This window comes from Mustelus asterias, chromosome 22 (assembly GCF_964213995.1).
Source record: "Mustelus asterias chromosome 22, sMusAst1.hap1.1, whole genome shotgun sequence".
Classification (NCBI taxonomy): Eukaryota; Metazoa; Chordata; class Chondrichthyes; order Carcharhiniformes; family Triakidae; genus Mustelus; species Mustelus asterias.
The window spans coordinates 54,288,041-54,311,153 of NC_135822.1; the positions used below are offsets into that span (position 1 = coordinate 54,288,041).

At 55.7% G+C, this 23,113-nt stretch overlaps 1 protein-coding gene across 3 annotated transcripts in view; it reads right to left on the reverse strand.

The window, feature by feature from the left end:
- The window catches only part of snrnp27 (small nuclear ribonucleoprotein 27 (U4/U6.U5)), a 55,164-nt gene that overhangs the window by 19,922 nt on the left and 12,129 nt on the right, over positions 1–23,113 (reverse strand). For all 3 annotated transcript variants that reach the window (XR_013500562.1, XM_078239310.1, XM_078239309.1), the window contains exon 4: positions 22,731–22,810. Coding sequence is in view for 2 of the 3 variants with exons in the window: in XM_078239310.1 (XP_078095436.1) it covers positions 22,731–22,810 (80 nt within the window). In the remaining variant the exon portion in view is untranslated. The remainder of the gene's footprint in view (positions 1–22,730; positions 22,811–23,113) is intronic.

A 23,113-nucleotide genomic window follows, 5' to 3' on the forward strand; every position in this document is an offset into this window, starting at 1 on the left:
ACACGCCGCACGCAAACACACCGCACGCAAACGCAAACACATCACACGCACACGCAAACACATCACACGCACACGCAAACACATCACACGCACACGCAAACACATCACATGCAAACAAATCACACGCGCGCACATCGCGCGCGCGCACATCGCACGCACGCACATCGCACGCACGCACATCGCACGCACATCGCACGCACGCACATCACACGCACGCACATCACACGCACGCACATCACACGCACGCACATCGCGCACATCGCGCGCGCGCACACATCGCACGCACGCACATCGCACGCACGCACATCGCACGCACGCACTTCACACGCACGCACATCACACGCACGCACATCACACGCACGCACATCACACGCACGCACATCACACGTACGCACATCACACGCACGCACGCACATCACACGCACGCACATCACACGCACGCACGCACATCACACGCACGCACATCACACGCACGCACGCACATCACACGCACGCACGCACATCACACGCACGCACGCACATCACACGCACGCACGCACATCACACGCACGCACATCACACGCACGCACATCACACGCACGCACATCACACGCACGCACATCACACGCACGCACGCCACACGCACGCACATCACACGCACGCACGCACATCACGCACGCACATCACACACGCACATCGCACGCACGCACATCACACGCACGCACGCACGCACATCGCACGCACGCACATCGCACGCACGCACATCGCACGCACGCACATCACACGCACGCACGCACATCACACGCACGCACGCACATCACACGCACGCACGCACATCACACGCACGCACATCACACGCACGCACGCACATCACACGCACGCACGCACATCACACGCACGCACGCACATCACACGCACGCACGCCACACGCACGCACATCACACGCACGCACGCACATCACGCACGCACATCACGCACGCACATCACACACGCACATCAGACACGCACATCACACGCACGCACATCGCACGCACGCACGCACGTCACACGCACGCACGTCACACGCACGCACACACGTCGCACGCACGCAGCACGCGCGCACGTCACACGCGCGCACGTCACACGCGCGCACGTCACACGCGCGCACGTCACACGCGCGCACGTCACACGCGCGCACGTCACGCACAGCGCACACACGCCGGGCGCACGCAAACACGCCGCGCGCGCACGCAAACACGCCGCGCGCGCACACGCAAACACGCCACGCGCGCACGCAAACACGCCACGCGCGCACGCAAACACGCCACGCGCGCACGCAAACACGCCACGCGCGCACGCAAACACGCCACGCGCGCACGCAAACACGCCACGCGCGCACGCAGACACGCCACGCGCGCACGCAGACACGCCACGCGCGCACGCAGACACGCCACGCGCGCACGCAGACACGCCACGCGCGCACGCAGACACACCACGCGCGCACGCAGACACACCACGCGCGCACGCAGACACACCACGCGCGCACGCAGACACACCACGCGCGCACGCAGACACACCACGCGCGCACGCAGACACACCACGCGCGCACGCAGACACACCACGCGCGCACGCAGACACACCACGCGCGCACGCAGACACACCACGCGCGCACGCAGACACACCACGCGCGCACGCAGACACACCACGCGCGCACGCAGACACACCACGCGCGCACGCAGACACACCACGCGCGCACGCAGACACACCACGCGCGCACGCAGACACACCACGCGCGCACGCAGACACACCACGCGCGCACGCAGACACACCACGCGCGCACGCAGACACACCACGCGCGCACGCAGACACACCACGCGCGCACGCAGACACACCACGCGCGCACGCAGACACACCACGCGCGCACGCAGACACACCACGCGCGCACGCAGACACACCACGCGCGCACGCAGACACACCACGCGCGCACGCAGACACACCACGCGCGCACGCAGACACACCACGCGCGCACGCAGACACACCACGCGCGCACGCAGACACACCACGCGCGCACGCAGACACACCACGCGCGCACGCAGACACACCACGCGCGCACGCAGACACACCACGCGCGCACGCAGACACACCACGCGCGCACGCAGACACACCACGCGCGCACGCAGACACACCACGCGCGCACGCAGACACACCACGCGCGCACGCAGACACACCACGCGCGCACGCAGACACACCACGCGCGCACGCAGACACACCACGCGCGCACGCAGACACACCACGCGCGCACGCAGACACACCACGCGCGCACGCAGACACACCACGCGCGCACGCAGACACACCACGCGCGCACGCAGACACACCACGCGCGCACGCAGACACACCACGCGCGCACGCAGACACACCACGCGCGCACGCAGACACACCACGCGCGCACGCAGACACACCACGCGCGCACGCAGACACACCACGCGCGCACGCAGACACACACCACGCGCGCACGCAGACACACCACGCGCGCACGCAGACACACACACGCGCGCACGCAGACACACACCACGCGCGCACGCAGACACACACCGCGCGCACGCAGACACACACCACGCGCGCACGCAGACACACCACGCGCGCACGCAGACACACACCGCGCGCACGCAGACACACACCGCGCGCGCACGCAGACACACACCGCGCGCGCACGCAGACACACACCGCGCGCGCACGCAGACACACACCGCGCGCACGCAGACACACACCGCGCGCGCACGCAGACACACACCGCGCGCACGCAGACACACACCGCGCGCGCACGCAAACACACACCGCGCGCGCACGCAAACACACACCGCGCGCGCACGCAAACACACACCCGCCACGCAAACACACACCACACGCGCACGCAAACACACACCACACGCGCACGCAAACACACACCACACGCGCACGCAAACACACACCACACGCGCACGCAAACACACACCACACGCGCACGCAAACACACACCACACGCGCAAGCAAACACACACCACACGCGCACGCAAACACACACCACACGCTCACGCAAACACACACACACGCTCACGCAAACACACACCACACGCGCACGCAAACACACACCACACGCGCACGCAAACACACACCACACGCGCACGCAAACGCACACCACACGCGCACGCGCACGCAAACGCACACCACACGCGCACGCAAACGCACACCACACGCGCACGCAAACGCACACCACACGCGCACGCAAACGCACACCACACGCGCACGCAAACGCACACCACACGCGCACGCAAACGCACACCACACGCGCACGCAAACGCACACCACACGCGCACGCAAACGCACACCACACGCAAACGCACACCACACGCGCACGCAAACGCACACCACACGCGCACGCAAACGCACACCACACGCGCACGCAAACGCACACGCGCACGCAAACGCACACCACACGCGCACGCAAACGCACACCACACGCGCACGCAAACGCACACCACACGCGCACGCAAACGCACACCACACGCGCACGCAAACGCACACCACACGCGCACGCAAACGCACACCACACGCGCACGCAAACGCACACCACACGCGCACGCAAACGCACACCACACGCGCACGCAAACGCACACCACACGCGCACGCAAACGCACACCACACGCGCACGCAAACGCACACCACACGCGCACGCAAACGCACACCACACGCGCACGCAAACGCACACCACACGCGCACGCAAACGCACACCACACGCGCACGCAAACGCACACCACACGCGCACGCAAACGCACACCACACGCGCACGCAAACGCACACCACACGCAAACGCACACCACACGCGCACGCAAACGCACGCAAACACACGCACGCGCACGCAAACACACACGCACGCAAACACACACCACACGCGCACGCAAACACACCACACGCGCACGCAAACACACCACACGCGCGCGCAAACACACCACACGCGCGCGCAAACACACCACACGCGCGCGCAAACACACCACACGCGCGCGCAAACACACCACACGCGCGCGCAAACACACCACACGCGCGCGCAAACACACCACACGCGCGCGCAAACACACCACACGCGCGCGCAAACACACCACACGCGCGCGCAAACACACCACACGCGCGCGCAAACACACCACACGCGCGCGCAAACACACCACACGCGCGCGCAAACACACCACACGCGCGCGCAAACACACCACACGCGCGCGCAAACACACCACACGCGCGCGCAAACACACCACACGCGCGCGCAAACACACCACACGCGCGCGCAAACACACCACACGCGCGCGCAAACACACCACACGCGCGCGCAAACACACCACACGCGCACGCAAACACACCACACGCGCGCGCAAACACACCACACGCGCGCGCAAACACACCACACGCGCGCGCAAACACACCACACGCGCGCGCAAACACACCACACGCGCGCGCAAACACACCACACGCGCGCGCAAACACACCACACGCGCGCGCAAACACACCACACGCGCGCGCAAACACACCACACGCGCGCGCAAACACACCACACGCGCGCGCAAACACACCACACGCGCGCGCAAACACACCACACGCGCGCGCAAACACACCACACGCGCGCGCAAACACACCACACGCGCGCGCAAACACACCACACGCGCGCGCAAACACACCACACGCGCGCGCAAACACACCACACGCGCGCGCAAACACACCACACGCGCGCGCAAACACACCACACGCGCGCGCAAACACACCACACGCGCGCGCAAACACACCACACGCGCGCGCAAACACACCACACGCGCGCGCAAACACACCACACGCGCGCGCAAACACCACACGCGCGCGCAAACACACCACACGCGCGCGCAAACACACCACACGCGCGCGCAAACACACCACACGCGCGCGCAAACACACCACACGCGGCGCGCAAACACACACCACACGCGCGCGCAAACACACACCACACGCGCGCGCAAACACACACCACACGCGCGCGCAAACACACACCACACGCGCGCGCAAACACACACCACACGCGCGCGCAAACACACACCACACGCGCGCGCAAACACACACCACACGCGCACGCAAACACACACCACACGCGCACGCAAACACACACCACACGCGCACGCAAACACACACCACACGCGCACGCAAACACACACCACACGCGCACGCAAACACACACCACACGCGCACGCAAACACACACCACACGCGCACGCAAACACACACCACACGCGCACGCAAACACACACCACACGCGCACGCAAACACACACCACACGCGCACGCAAACACACACCACACGCGCACGCAAACACACACCACACGCGCACGCAAACACACACCACACGCGCACGCAAACACACACCACACGCGCACGCAAACACACACCACACGCGCACGCAAACACACACCACACGCGCACGCAAACACACACCACACGCGCACGCAAACACACACCACACGCGCATGCAAACACACACCACACGCGCACGCAAACACACACCACACGCGCACGCAAACACACACCACACGCGCACGCAAACACACACCACACGCGCACGCATACACACACCACACGCGCACGCATACACACACCACACGCGCACGCAAACGCACGCGCACGCAAACACACACGCACGCGCACGCAAACACACACGCACGCAAACACACACCACACGCGCACGCAAACACACACCACACGCGCACGCATACACACACCACACGCGCACGCATACACACACCACACGCGCACGCAAACGCACGCGCACGCAAACACACGCACGCAAACACACACGCACGCAAACACACACCACACGCGCACGCAAACACACCACACGCGCACGCAAACACACCACACGCGCACGCAAACACACCACACGCGCACGCAAACACACCACACGCGCACGCAAACACACCACACGCGCACGCAAACACACCACACGCGCACGCAAACACACCACACGCGCACGCAAACACACCACACGCGCACGCAAACACACCACACGCGCACGCAAACACACCACACGCGCACGCAAACACATCACACGCGCACGCAAACACACCACACGCGCACGCAAACACACCACACGCGCACGCAAACACACCACACGCGCACGCAAACACACCACACGCGCACGCAAACACACCACACGCGCACGCAAACACACCACACGCGCACGCAAACACACCACACGCGCACGCAAACACACCACACGCAAACACACCACACGCGCGCGCAAACACACCACACGCGCGCGCAAACACACCACACGCGCGCGCAAAACACACCACACGCGCGCGCAAACACACCACACGCGCGCGCAAACACACCACACGCGCGCGCAAACACACCACACGCGCGCGCAAACACACCACACGCGCGCGCAAACACACCACACGCGCGCGCAAACACACCACACGCGCGCGCAAACACACCACACGCGCGCAAACACACCACACGCGCGCGCAAACACACCACACGCGCGCGCAAACACACCACACGCGCGCGCAAACACACCACACGCGCGCGCAAACACACCACACGCGCGCGCAAACACACCACACGCGCGCGCAAACACACACCACACGCGCGCGCAAACACACACCACACGCGCACGCAAACACACACCACACACGCACGCAAACACACACCACACGCGCACGCAAACACACACCACACGCGCACGCAAACACACACCACACGCGCACGCAAACACACACCACACGCGCACGCAAACACACACCACACGCGCACGCAAACACACACCACACGCGCACGCAAACACACACCACACGCGCACGCAAACACACACACACGCGCACGCAAACACACACCACACGCGCACGCAAACACACACCACACGCGCACGCAAACACACACCACACGCGCACGCATACACACACCACACGCGCACGCATACACACACCACACGCGCACGCAAACGCACGCGCACGCGAACACACACGCACGCGCACGCAAACACACACGCACGCAAACACACACCACACGCGCACGCAAACACACCACACGCGCACGCAAACACACCACACGCGCACGCAAACACACCACACGCGCACGCAAACACACCACACGCGCACGCAAACACACCACACGCGCACGCAAACACACCACACGCGCACGCAAACACACCACACGCGCACGCAAACACACCACACGCGCACGCAAACACACCACACGCGCACGCAAACACACCACACGCGCACGCAAACACACACACGCGCACGCAAACACACCACACGCGCACGCAAACACACCACACACCCGCGAGCAAACACACCACACGCGCACGCAAACACACCACACGCGCCGCAAACACACCACACGCGCGCGCAAACACACCACACGCGCGCGCAAACACACCACACGCGCGCGCAAACACACCACACGCGCGCGCAAACACACCACACGCGCGCGCAACGCGCCAAACACACCACACGCGCGCGCAAACACACCACACGGCGCGCGCAAACACACCACACGCGCGCGCAAACACACCACACGCGCGCGCAAACACACCACACGCGCGCGCAAACACACCACACGCGCGCGCAAACACACCACACGCGCGCGCAAACACACCACACGCGCGCGCAAACACACCACACGCGCGCGCAAACACACCACACGCGCGCGCAAACACACCACACGCGCGCGCAAACACACCACACGCGCGCGCAAACACACCACACGCGCGCGCAAACACACCACACGCGCGCGCAAACACACCACACGCGCGCGCAAACACACCACACGCGCGCGCAAACACACCACACGCGCGCGCAAACACACCACACGCGCGCGCAAACAACACACACGCGCGCGCAAACACACACCACAGCGCGCGCAAACACACCACACGCGCGCGCAAACACACCACACGCGCGCGCAAACACACACCACACGCGCGCGCAAACACACACCACACGCGCACGCAAACACACACCACACGCGCACGCAAACACACACCACACGCGCACGCAAACACACACCACACGCGCACGCAAACACACACCACACGCGCACGCAAACACACACCACACGCGCACGCAAACACACACCACACGCGCACGCAAACACACACCACACGCGCACGCAAACACACACCACACGCGCACGCAAACACACACCACACGCGCACGCAAACACACACCACACGCGCACGCAAACACACACCACACGCGCACGCAAACACACACCACACGCGCACGCAAACACACACCACACGCGCACGCAAACACACACCACACGCGCACGCAAACACACACCACACGCGCACGCAAACACACACCACACGCGCACGCAAACACACACCACACGCGCACGCAAACACACACCACACGCGCACGCAAACACACACCACACGCGCACGCAAACACACACCACACGCGCACGCAAACACACACCACACGCGCACGCAAACACACACGCGCACGCAAACACACACGCACGCGCACGCACACACACACCACACGCGCACGCAAACACACACCACACGCGCACGCAAACACACACCACACGCGCACGCAAACACACCACACGCGCACGCAAACACACACACGCGCACGCAAACACACACCACACGCGCACGCAAACACACACCACACGCGCACGCAAACACACCACACGCGCACGCAAACACACACCACACGCGCACGCAAACACACACCACACGCGCACGCAAACACACCACACGCGCACGCAAACACACCACACGCGCACGCAAACACACCACACGCGCACGCAAACACCACCACACGCACCACCGCACGCAAACACACACACACGCGCACGCAAACACACCACACGCGCACGCAAACACACCACACGCGCACGCAAACACACCACACGCGCACGCAAACACACCACACGCGCACGCAAACACACCACACGCGCACGCAAACACACCACACGCGCACGCAAACACCACACGCGCACGCAAACACACCACACGCGCACGCAAACACACCACACGCGCGCGCAAACACACCACACGCGCGCGCAAACACACCACACGCGCGCGCAAACACACCACACGCGCGCGCAAACACACCACACGCGCGCGCAAACACACCACACGCGCGCGCAAACACACCACACGCGCGCGCAAACACACCACACGCGCGCGCAAACACACCACACGCGCGCGCAAACACACCACACGCGCGCGCAAACACACCACACGCGCGCGCAAACACACCACACGCGCGCGCAAACACACCACACGCGCGCGCAAACCACACCACACGCGCGCGCAAACACACCACACGCGCGCGCAAACACACCACACGCGCGCGCAAACACACCACACGCGCGCGCAAACACACCACACGCGCGCGCAAACACACCACACGCGCGCGCAAACACACCACACGCGCGCGCAAACACACCACGCGCGCGCGCAAACACACCACACGCGCGCGCAAACACACCACACGCGCGCGCAAACACACCACACGCGCGCGCAAACACACCACACGCGCGCGCAAACACACCACACGCGCGCGCAAACACACCACACGCGCGCGCAAACACACCACACGCGCGCGCAAACACACCACACGCGCGCGCAAACACACCACACGCGCGCGCAAACACACCACACGCGCGCGCAAACACACCACACGCGCGCGCAAACACACCACACGCGCGCGCAAACACACCACACGCGCGCGCAAACACACCACACGCGCGCGTGCAAACACATCACACGCAAACGCATCACATGCACACGCAAACACATCACACGCACCCACGTCCACATCCTCAAGTTCAAATCAGTTTGTACGGTGATAGCTGGACCACTTTTAGACTATAACTTCAGGGTGGCACAGTGGTTAGCTCTGCTGCCTCACAGCGCCAGGGACCTGGGTTCGATTCCCGGCCTCGGGTCACTGTCTGTGTGGAGTCTGCACGTTCTCCCCGTGTCTGCGTGGGTTTCTTCCGGGTGCTCCGGTTTCCTCCCACAGTCCAAGGGTGTGCGGGTTAGGTGGATTGGGCATGCTAAATTGCCCCTTCGTGTCAGGGGGATTAGCAGGGTAAATGCGCGTGGTTACGGGGATAGGGTCTGGGTGGGATTGTGGTCGGTGCAGACTCGATGGGCCGAATGGCCTCCTTCGGCACTGTAGGAATTCTATGAGAGGAAGGTTTACAGCTCCGAATGCTGTCCTGTTGGCGGGCCATTTAGTCCGGAGATGGGCTCCCTCTATGCAATCCTTCTGAGAAAGCTCACTGCCAAGCCTCACGTAGCGGGGTGAAAGGTTATCGGGCGGGAACGTGGAGTTGAGGTTCCAATCGGATCAGCCGTGATGTTATTGAATAGCGGAGCAGTCCCCGAGTGGCCTGCTCCTAATTCACATGTCCGTGAAGAATGGCTACTTTGGCAGAGAAACTATTCAAGTGATTTCAACTCCAAAATCTCCAATAAAGATAGCCAGGCTCTGTCTGCAAACACAGCGCGTGTGTGACTCTGACCCCTGTCAAGTCTGATCAGGCTGAAGTCCTGATCTACGGTACACGCACACACTAACTGCCGCCTGTCTGTCTCCTATGAAGACACAACGAGCATGTGGACCTGTTCACAGTAAAACGTACCATGCTTCATCCTCACCAGCCTGGCTAATGCTGCTTCCAAAATACACCAGAGTGAACTGATGGACAATGTGGCACTTAATCTGATCAGAAACTAAACCGATAACACCCACTCAGTCCAGAGAGCTACTTTAAAGCAAGCGCTTTTTAAAAATATTTATTCGAGGTACATGGGTGGCTGGGCCAGCATTTATTGCCCATCCCTAGTTTGAAATCATAGAAATCATAGAAACCCTACAGTGCAGAAGGAGGCCATTCGGCCCATCGAGTCTGCACCGACCACAATCCCACCCAGGCCCTACCCCCACATATTTACCCGCTAATCCCTCTAACCTACACATCTCAGGACTCTAAGGGGCAATTTTTAACCTGGCCAATCAACCTAACCCGCACATCTTTGGACTGTGGGAGGAAACCGGAGCACCCGGAGGAAACCCACGCAGACACGAGGAGAATGTGCAAACTCCACACAGACAGTGACCCGAGCCGGGAATCGAACCCAGGACCCTGGAGCTGTGAAGCAGCAGTACTAACCACTGTGCTACCGTGCTGCTGAGGGCAGTTGAGAGTCAACCACATTGCTGTGACTCTGGAGTCACATGTAGGCCAGACCGGGTAAGGACGGCAGATTTCCTTCCTTAAAGGGAACTGGATGGGTTTTCCCGACAATGGTTTCATGGTCATCAGTAGATTCTTAATTCCAGATATTATTTATTGAATTCAGATTCCACCATCTGCCGTGGCAGGATTCAAACCCGGGTCCCCAGAACGTGAGCTGAGTTTCTGGATTAATAGTCTAGCGATAATACCACTGGGCCATCGCCTCCCCCACAATACCGCGCCAGTTTCTAGACAAAGATCACGTAGACCCTCTCCCAGGGTCCAACCTTCCTGCAAAGACTCTCAATCCTTGGTACTCAGACCAGGAGGCAGCCAGTTCTGCCTCCAGCCTGCTTAGCTATTTAATTACATCCTGGCTAATCTCTCTCTCAGCCCCATCCCCAAGTCTTGGTTCCTTGACTGTAAATAGCAAAAAAATGTATCAAGTTCAGTTTTGACATGACGGACTGGGGAGAGAGCGCGCGCCCTGGGTTGCCCTTAAGTGCGTTTCATTCTTTTAATTTTAACTTCACTTTTAAAGTTAATAGTAAAATATCAGGATATATTGACTGAAGCATTCAGAGCAACAATATACACGTGCACAAGTGCGACGATTTCAAATTGTGGCGAGCGAAACAGAGCCAGTGTGTTCTATTTGAAAGCTGATACTCGCAGACACACATTAGACAGTAATTGGTACAGATAGCACTGAGGGAAACTGGTCGTGAATGTAAAAGTGATGCAAAGCAGCATTTCCGACCAGGAACTGTGCAAAGCAAAATAATCCTGCAAAAACAAAGCAGGTTTGTGGGAGAGTTGAAAATGAGATGGAAAGGCCGCATCTGTTTTATTTGGAAAAGGCTTGACACAGGCACCTTTCACAGAAAGTGACAAACCGGTTACAAATAAACCCTCGCACTTACTGTCACCTACACGGCGCTCCGATTGTGCAACTGCACTGAGCTTTCAAAATAATTTACTGATTGATTAGCCGCCTCAGAGAGTGAAGCAAAATGTACAGCCCACTCGGTCCATCTTTAAAAACGGGAGTGCCAGCCGTGCAAGGGAAGATCTGCATTCGTGTAGCGCCTGCCACCAGCGCCCCAAAGCGCTGTCCAGCCAACGGGGCACTTTTGAAGGCAGAGCGAGATGAAAACGGAGACGTCAGATGAAAGGCGAGGCGGACAACAGCAGAAACCTTTCCCGCAGAGGTTTAGAATGCAGACTGATTGAAACGGGGCAGCACAGTGGGTTCACACTGCTGCCTCACAGCGCCAGGGACCCGGGTTCGATTCCGGCCTCGGGTCACTGTCTGTGTACAGTTTGCACATTCTCCCCGGTTTCCTCCCACAGTCCCAAAGACGTGCTGGTTAGGGTGCATTGTTCATGCTAAATTCTCCCTCAGTGTACCCGAACAGGCGCTGGAGTGTGGCAACTAGGGGATTTTTACAGTAACTTTGTTGCAGTGTTAATGTAAGCTAATAAATAAACTTTAAAAACACAGATCGCGTTAACACTGAAGAAGAATGTGTGAGGGATCGTATGTATGCTTTGCTATGTTTACTTCATTAATGCAAAGACTTCATTTTAAGATGTTTCTGCCTATTCAATTACAGTTCAATGTTAAGTTTCTAAAGCTAACTTGAGCACATTTTAAACTCAGCAGGCACGCTGGGATTAGCTAGAAAAGTCAACTGCGTTTTTTTGAAATTACAATGCCAGCAAAGACAGGCCCTTTCATAAATCCAAAATAAACTTCTTCATAAACAACATCTACAAGTTGCTTATGCAGCTCAAGACAGCATGTGCCGGACAATTTCACAACACAGATAAGAATTAACTGATATTGTCGTCACTGTTCTATGTTTTGTTAGTTCAGTCCGCAGTCTGTTTTCGAGATCTGTTAAGTGTGTTTTGAGTGCTTTGACAAGTACAGGACTGCCTTTTGCCAGAATCTCCATCTCCCTCTCCAGTTTTTTCTGTAACGTTTTAATTTTAAATTCTGCTCAATAAAAGAAATTCAACGCATCAGTGCTGCCTTCGTCTATTCTGAGGAATGAATGGACCCGACCTACAATGTGGGAAAAGGGACAATTGTGCACAGCAAGCTCCCATAGTCAGCAATGTAAGATTGCACCCTATCTAATCGCCAGCACTTTAGACATGGCAGAGTTTCAAAATTGGCTCACAGTTCCTCGGACCAGGCCAGCCGGCTCAGTCTGAAGTTGCTGTTCATTCTCTAAATGAGCAGCTTAATATTGTCTCCCTTAACCCCTCATTCCCTTCCATGTGCGCCCTTATCAAACTGATTCCTCAGTGTTACTGCTCTGCTTCAACCACAAGTTCTCCACTACCTCACAAACCTCTGTGACACCATCCAGGACAAAGCAGCCCCGCTTGATTGGCACCCCATCCACAAACACTCACTCCCTCCACCACCGACGCTCAGTAGCAGCAGTGTGTACCATCTGCAAGATGCACTGCAGCAACTCATCCTGAGACAGCACCTTCCAAACCCATGACCACTTCCATCTAGAAGGACAAGGGCAGCAGACGCATGGGGAACACCACCACCTGCAAGTTCCCCTCTGAGCCACTCACCATCCTGACTTGGAAATATATCAGCCGTTCCTTCACTGTCGCTGGGTCAGAATCCTGGAATTCCCTCCCTAACGGCATTGTGGGTCAACCCACAGCACGTGGACTGCAGCGATTCAAGATGGCGGCTCGCCACCACCTTCTCAAGGGGCAACTAGGGATGGGCAAGGAATGCTGGACCCAGCCAGCGCTCCCCAAGTCCCGAGAATGAATGAAAAATAAAGTTTTTACTGCTGTCTGCAGTGAATCGCTTCCATTTAACCTGCTTATTGTTGCGGACAGCACCCCCCCATTTCTTTTCAATTCTTCTCTCACGCCAGACAGTATCCCAGTGAATCAGCACGAGACCTTTCCCGATTTCAAAAACAAAGGAAATTACAGCACAGGAACAGGCCCTTTGGCCCTCCAAGCCTGCACTGACCATGCTGCCCGACTGAACTAAAACCCCCTACCCTTCCGGGGACCATATCCCTCTATTCCCATCCTATTCATGTATTTGTCAAGACGCCCCTTAAAGCTCACTATCATATCCGCTTCCACTCCCTCCCCTGGCAGCGAGTTCCAGGCACCCTCTGTGTAAAAAACTTGCCTCGTACATCTCCTTTAAACCCTGCCCCTCGCACCTTAACCCTGTGCCCCCTAGTAATTGACTCTTCCACCCTGGGAAAAAGCTTCTGACTATCCACTCTGTCCATGCCCCATATAATCTTGTAGACTTCTATCAGGTCGCCCCTCAACCTCTGTCGTTCCAGTGAGAACAAACCAAGTTTCTCCAACCTCTCCTCATAGCTAATGCCCTCCATACCAGGCAACATCCTGGTAAATCTTTTCTGTACCCTCTCCAAAGCCTCCACATCCTTCTGGTAGTGTGGTGACCAGAATTGAACACTATATTCCAAGTGCGGTCTAACTATGGTTCTATAAAGCTGCAACATGACTTGCCAATTTTTAAACTCAATGCCCTGGCCGATGAAGGCAAGCATGCCGTATGCCTTCTTGACTACCTTCTCCACCTGCGTTGCCACTTTCAGTGACCTGTGTACCTGTACACCCAGATCCCTTTGCCTATCAATACTCCTAAGGGTTCTGCCATTTGCTGTATATTTCCTATCTGTATTAGACCTTCCAAAATGCATTACCTCACATTTGTCTGGATTAAACTCCATCTGCCATCTCTCCGCCCAAGTCTCCAACTGATTTATATCCTGCTGTATCCTCTGATGGTCCTCATCGCTATCCGCAAATCCACCAACCTTTGTGTCATCAATCCAATCCAAATCAATCCAGTTATATTTTCCTCCAAATCATTTATATATATATTACAAACAGCAAAGGTCCCAGCACTGATCCCTGAGGAACACCACTTGTCACAGCCCTCCATTCAGAAACGCACCCTTCCACTGCTACCCTCTCGTCTTCTTTGACCGAGCCAGTTTTGTATCCACCTTGCCAGCTCACCTCTGATCCCATGCGACTTCACCTTCTGCACCAGTCTGCCACGAGGGACCTTGTCAAAGGCCTTACTGAAGTCCATGTAGACAACATCCACTGCCCTACCCTCATCAATCATCTTCGTCACTTCCTCAAAAAATGCGATCAAGTTCATGGGACACGACCACCCCTTCACAAAATCATGTTGCCTCTCACTAATACATCCACTTATTTCCAAATGGGAATAAATCCTGTCTCGAAGAATCCTCTCCAATAATTTCCCTACCACTGACGTAAGGCTCACCGGCCTGTAATTACCTGGATTATTCTTGCTACCTTTCTTAAACAAAGGAACAACATTGGCTATTCTCCAATCCTCTGTAGCCAGTGAGGAAACAAAGATTTCTCTCAATTTCCTCCCTTGCCTCTCTCAGTATTCTGGAGCATATCCCATCAGGCCCTGGGGACTTCTCTACCTTAATGTTGCTCAAGAACCCCAATACCTCCTCCTTTTTGATCTCAACATGGCTCAAACTACCTGCACATCCTTTTCCAGACTCATCATCCACCAAGTCCTTCTCTTTGGTGAATACTGACGCAAAGTACTCATTTAATACCTCGCCCATTTCCTCTGGCTCCACACATAGATTCCCTCCCTTGTCCTTGAGTGGGCCAACCCTCTTGCTCTTTATATATGTATAAAAAGCCTTGGGATTTTCCTTAATCCTGCTGGCCAATGCTTTTTCGTGACCCCTTTTAGCCCTTCTTACTCCTTGCTTAAGTTTCTTTCTACTTTCCTTGTATTCCACACTTGCTTCGTGTGTTCCCAGCCTCCGAGCTTTGACAAATGCTTCCTTTTTCTCTTTGACTTGGCTCACAATATCTCTCGTTATCCAAGGTTCCCAAAACTTGCCATACTTATCCTTCATCCTTACTTAGCTATCAGGAGAGATTGGGTAGACTGGGGTTGTTCTCCTTGGAAAGACGGAGAATGAGGGGAGATCTAATAGAGGTATACAAGATTATGAAGGGTATAGATAGGGTGAACAGTGGGAAGCTTTTTCCCAGGTCGGAGGTGACGATCACGAGGGGTCACGGGCTCAAGCTGAGAGGGGCGAAGTATAACTCAGACATCAGAGGGGCATTTTTTACACAGAGGGTGGTGGGGGCCTGGAATGCGCTGACATCGTTTAAGACTTACCTGGATAGTCACATGAGCAGCCTGGGAATGGAGGGATACAAACGATTGGTCTAGTTGGACCAAGGAGCGGCACAGGCTTGGAGGGCCGAAGGGCTTGTTTCCTGTGCTGTACTGTTCTTTGTTCTTACAGGAATGTGCCGGTCCTGAATCCCTATCAACTTACACTTGAAAGCCTCCCACATGCCAGATGTTGATTTGCCCTCAAACATCTGCCCCCAATCTACATTCTTCAGTTCCTGCCTAATATTGTTGTAATTAGCCTTGCCCCAATTTAGCATCTTAACTTGAGGACTACACTTATCTTTATCCATCAGTACCTTAAAGCTTAACTGCTCCCCTACTGAAACATCGACCACCTGGCCGGGCTCATTCCCCAATACCAGGTCCAGTATGGCCCCTTCCCTAGTTGGACTATCGACATACTGTTCCAAGAAGCATTCCTGGATGCTCCTTACAAACTCTGCCCCATCCACGCCCCTAGCACTAAGTGAGTCCCAGTCAATATAGGGGAAATTAAAATCTCCCACCGCAACAACCCTGTTATTTTTACACCTTGCCAAAATCTGCCTACATATCTGTTCCTCTATCTCCGGCTGGTTGTTGGGTCGCCTATAGTAAACCCCCTACATTGTGACTACACACTTCCTATTCCTGAGCTCTACCCATATTGCCTCGCTGTATGAGCCCTCTGAGGTGTCCTCCCGCTGTACAGCTGTGATATTCTCCTTAACCAGTAGTGCAACTCCCCCACCCCTTTTACATCCCCCTGTATCCCGCCTGAAACATCTGTATCTTGGGATGTTAAGCTGCCAATCCTGTCCTTCCCTTAACCAAGTCTCTGTAATGGCAACAACATCATCGTTCCAAGTACTAATCCAAGCTCTAAGTTCATCTGCCTTACCTGTTACACTTCTCGCATTGAAATAAATGCACTTCAGTCCACCAGACCCTCTTTGATTAGCAACCACACCCTGCCTGCTGTTTCTCTGAGTCTTACTGGCCCGACTCTCTGATTCTCCTTCAGCTAATTCACCTTTACTTTGGTTCCCACCCCCTGCCAAACTAGTTTAAATCCTCCCGTGTGACACTAGCAAACCTCCCACCCAGAATATTTATGCCTTTCCGGTTTAGATGCAACCCGTCCTTCTTGTACAGGTCCCATCTGCCCCTGAAGAAACCCCAATGGTCCAGATATCTGAAACCCTCCCTCCTACACCAGCTGTTTAGCCACATGTTGAGCTGCACTATCTTCCTATTCCTAGCCTCACTAGCACGTGGCACAGGGAGTAATCCTGAGATTACAACCCTAGAGGTCCTGCTTTTTAACTTTCTACCTAACTCCCTAAACTGCTGCTACAGGACCTCATCACTCTTCCTGCCTGTGTCGTTAGTACCAATATGTACCACGACCTCTGGCTGTTCACCCTCTCCCTTCAGAATGCTTTCTGCCCGTTCAGAGGCATCCTTGATCCTGGCACCAGGGAGGCAGCAAACCATCCTGGAGTCTCTTTCACATCCACAGAAGCGCCTATCTGCACCCCTAACTACAGAGTCCCCTACAACTATTGCCCTAGTCTTCTTTGTCCCTCCCTGCTTAACAACAGAGGCAGCCGTGGTGACACTGCCCTGGCTGCTGCTGCTGGTATCCCCTGACAGCCCATCTCATCCAACAGTATCCACAACGGTATACCTGTTAGAGAGGGGGATCCTAGAAATGTGGAAATGCCAACACACGCACACTCGCTCACACACTCGCTCACACACTCGCTCACACACTCGCTCACACACTCGCTCACACACGCAATATGGCAAACATCAATGTAAGATGCTTTATTTTTATACCAAGTCATTTACCTCAGGCCTGAGGATTGCTGGACTGAGCTCAGAGATAAGCAGGTTTAAACATTGCTACAGTTTGGTGTCTGCACGTGACTTCAGACTTGGATGGATTCCCACAAGTAGCCAATTTTCAGCCAGAGTCAAAAGCCCTGGAAGTCAGCATAAATCCGGATCCATTCCTCCAGAATGAGGAAGAGGCCAATAGCAGGGATAATGACAGGAAAGACAACTCGGAAAGAAAACTGGATGGGTGTATGTTTTTGTATTCATTTGTGGGACATGGGTGTCGCTGGCTGGGCCAGCATTTATTGCCCATCCCTAGTTGCCCCTTGGAGGGCAGTTGAGAGTCAACCACATTGCTGTGGCTCTGGAGTCACATGTAGGCCAGACCGGGTAAGGACGGCAGATTTCCTTCCCTAAAGGACATTAGATGGGTTTTTCCGACAATCGACAATGGTTTCATGGTCATCAGTAGATTCTTAATTCCAGATTTTTTTATTGAATTCAGATTCCACCATCTGCCGTGGCGGGATTCGAACCCAGGTCCCCAGACCATTAGCTGAGTTTCTGGATTAATAGTCCAGCGATAATACCACTAGGCCATCGCCTCCCCATTATATGAAATCAAACAATGCTCAGGTAACAAAATCAAGTGTGGGAATACAACGTGGGAAAGTGTGATGTTATGCAGTTTGGTCGGAAGAATAGAGGTATAGACTATTTCCAAAACGGGGAAAGGTTTTGGAAATCTGAAGCACAAAGGGACTTGGGAGTCCTGGTTCAAGATTCTCTTAAGGTTAACGTGCAGGTTCAGTTGGCAGTTAGGAAGGCAAATTCAATGTTAGCATTCATTTCTAGAGAGCTAGAATACAAGAACAGGGATGTACTGCTGAGGCTGTATAGGGCTCTGATCAGACCCTATTTGGAATATTGTGAGCAGTTTTGGACCCCATGCCCAAGGAAGGATGTGCCGGCCTTGGAGTGGGTCCAGAGGAGGTTCACGAGAACGATCCCAGGAATGAAAGGTTTGTCACATGAGGAGTGGTTGAGGACCCTGGGTCTGTACTCGATGAGAGTTTAGAAGGATGAGTGGGGGATCTAATTGAAACTTACAGAATAGAGAGGCCTCGGTAGAGTGGACATGGAGAGGACGTTTCCACGAGTGGGAGAGACTAGAACTCGAGGGCACAGCCTCAGAGTGAAGGGACGATCCTTGAAAACTGAGATGAGGAGGAATTTCTTCAGCCAGAGGGTTTGGTGAATCTGTGGAACTCTTTGCTACAGAAGGCTGTGGAGGCCGGGTCATTGAGTGTCTTTAAGACAGAGATACACAGGTTCTTGATCAATAAGGGGATCGGGGAAAAGACAGGAGAATGGGGATGAGGAAAATATCAGCCATGATTGAATGGCGGAGCAGACTCGATGGGCCGAGTGGCCTAATTCTGCTCCCATGTCTTCTGGTCTAAGTTACTGTCGAGTAAGAAATAAAGTGGAGACAAACGTTTGAGCCACATTCTCGTGCCTTTCCCTCAAAACGCACCAACTTCACATGGGACAAGCCAGATATTAGCTGGCAGCTGGGGCAGATAACCATCTCCCCACACGCCACCAGGAGACGGGCGAGGTGACGGCGGGATTGCGGGAGAGCCTGATCCTTGGGAGTAGGAGTCAGTGAACAGAAATCAGGAGCAAGCGACTTGCAGCAAGCAACTCGGGCTTGTCCCGAGTCTTTCCCCAACCTCAGGCCGTCCCTCAGCATTTCAGGAGCTGTTGTGACACAGGGAAATTCCTCCTCCACCTTTTACAACAGCACTCAGCTCAGCTCAGCAACGCCGACTGAATTGTTATACATTCCAAAGGTCACATTATTCCAAAGTGCATTCAAAATGCAATGACGGGGATTTGGCCCATCACCTCATTACAAATCCATGGAAAACAAACAGCAAACGCTTTCTTGAGGAGCTGTCCATTGACAAGTGTTAAATATAGATGCCACAAAGCGATGCAGGCACGGCGGCACAGCTCCCCGCGCTGCCGCCTCGCAGCGCCCCGCACTGCCTCGTCACAGCGCCAGGGATCTGGGTTCGATTCCCGGCTCGGGTCACTGTCTGTGTGGAGTCTCCACGTTCTCCCCGTGTCTGCGTGGGTTTCCTCCGGGTGCTCCGGTTTCCTCCCACAGTCTGAAAGATGTTCAGGTTAGGTGGATTGGCCATGTTAAATTGCCCCTTAGTGTCATGGGGACTAGCTGGGTAAATGCATGGGGTTATGGGGATAGGGCCTGGGTGGGACTGTAGTCGGTGCAGACTCGATGGGCCGAATGTCCTCCTTCTGCATTGTAGGATTCTATGACTCTATCTAGAGCTGCTTGTTGTAGACAACACCACCCCCTAGTGGCTCAGTGCATGCTAGCAGTCGGGTTCACACTGTGGCAGACCCCACTGTACATTCTGCACTCCACAAACTTGCCATCATCCAAACCCACCCCATGTCCCAGCCCAGTCCTGTTCACCCTGCACTCGCTCACCCACACTGCCTGCTGGACAACTTAACTTCTCATCCTGGTTTTCAAAACCCGTCAAGGCAATTCTGGGCCCCGTATCTAAGGAAGGATGTGCTGGCCCTGGAAAGGGTCCAGAGGAGGTTCACGAGAATGATCCCTGGAACGAAAGGCTGGATGTATGAGGAGCGTTGCAGGACTCTCGGTCTGTACTCGATGGAGTTTAAAGGATGGGGAGTGGGTATCTCATTGAACCTCATGGGGAGGTGATGGCCGAGTGATATTATCGCTAGCCAATTACTCCCAGAAGCTCAGCTAATGTTCTGGGGACCCGGGTTCGAATCCCGCCACGGCAGATGGTGGAATTTGAATTCAATAAAAAATATCTGGAATTAAGAATCTACTGATGACTATGAAACCAATGTCGATTGTCGGAAAAACCCATCTGGTTCACTAATGTCCTTTAGGGAAGGAAATCTGCCGTCCTTACCCGGTCTGGCCTACATGTGACTCCAGAGTCACAGCAATGTGGTTGACTCTCAACTGCCCTCGGGCAACTAGAGATGGGCAATAAATGCTGGCCCAGCCAGCGATGCCCATGTCCCACAAATTAATGAACAAAAACCTACAGAATACTGAGAGGCCCGGATAGAGTGGACGTGGGGAAGATGTTTCCATTAGTCGGAGAGACTCGGATCCGAGGGCACAGCCTCAGAGTAAAGGGACGATCCTTTAGAACCGAGATGAGGAGGAAGTTCTTCAGCCGGAGGGTTTGGTGAATCTGTGGAATTCATTGCCACAGAAGGCTGTGGAGGCCGGGTCATTGAGTGTCTTTAAGACAGAGATAGAGTCTTGATTGGTAACGGGGTCAAAGGTTATGGGGAAAAGGTGGGAGAATGGGGTTGAGAAATTTATCAGCCGTGGTCTAATGGCGGAGCAGACTCGATGGGCCGAATGGCCTAATTCTGCTCCTATATCTTATGGTCTTATTACAAACAGCGACTTGGTCACACAATTCTCTTTACAGCTGTCTCCATCTCATCCCATCATTGTATCATAGAATCCCTACAGTGCAGAAGGAGGGTATTCGGCGCATCGAGTCTGCACCGACCACAATCCCACCCAGGCCCTACCCCCATAACCCCATGCATTTACCCTACCCAGTCCACTGACACCAAGGGGCAATTTAGCACGGCCAATCCACCTGACCCGCACATCTTTGGACTGAGGGGGGAAACCGGAGCACCCGGAGGAAACCCACACAGACACGGGGAGAACGTGCAAACTCCACACTGATAGTGACCCAAGCCATGAATCAAACCCAGGTCCCTGGCGCTGTGAGGCAGCAGTGCTAACCACTGTGCCACCGCGCCGCCTCTAAGTCCTTTGATTCCTTTCTCCCTCACATGCTTAGCTAGCATCCCCTTAAACGTTTGGGAGGTACTGTCGAAGGAGCTTTGGGGAGCTGCCACAGTGCAGCTTGTAGATTCCAAAGTCTAAACCGTCAATGTAAACCGTGAAAACACTGCCCTCAACATGGAGCCCCGCGGAACACCACAGCCTACGGTTTGCCAGGCGCAATAGCTCCCTTTAACCTTGCAGCTCTCCTTGTTTAGTAGCCTCTCTGTTTTGTTCCCTTATTCCCTTAGCTGCGAGTCGACTGTGCACCTTACTGAGAATCCCAAACATTTCCCTGCTAAACCTAACCACAGTAAGAAGTCTCACAACGCCAGGTTAAAGTCCAACAGGTTTACTTGGAATCATGAGCTTTCTCCACTCACCTGAGGAAGGAGCAGCGCTCCGAAAGCTCGTGATTCCAAATAAACCTGTTGGACTTTAACCTGGTGTTGTGAGACTTCTTACTGTGCCCACCCCAGTCCAACGCCAGCAACTCCACATCAAACCCAGCTTTGCAATGGAAGCCACAGAATCGACAAGCACCCACACTCACCTTCGTGGTGTCAAAAGCATCGAATCCCATCACCTTCAACAACTCGATCTCTTCCTCGGTTTTCCCCTCCATGTCAGCCTCTGCCGGTAAAAAGAAACAAGTTCTGAGTTGCAGAGACTTACAAACACACACGTGGCTGTGTGACGGCTTACTGCACCGAATGTAAAAGAGGCTTTATACCAATGACAACTTTGACTAGAATCGGGGGCCGAATGGCCTCTTCCTGCTTTTAGTTTCTACTCCTCATACATTAAGCCTTTTATTCCCGGGATCATTCTTGTGAACCTCCTCTGGACCCTCTCCAAGGCCGGCACATCCTTCCTTAGATACAGGACCCAAAACCACTCCCAAGATTCTGAATGTGGTCTGACCAGAGCCTTATG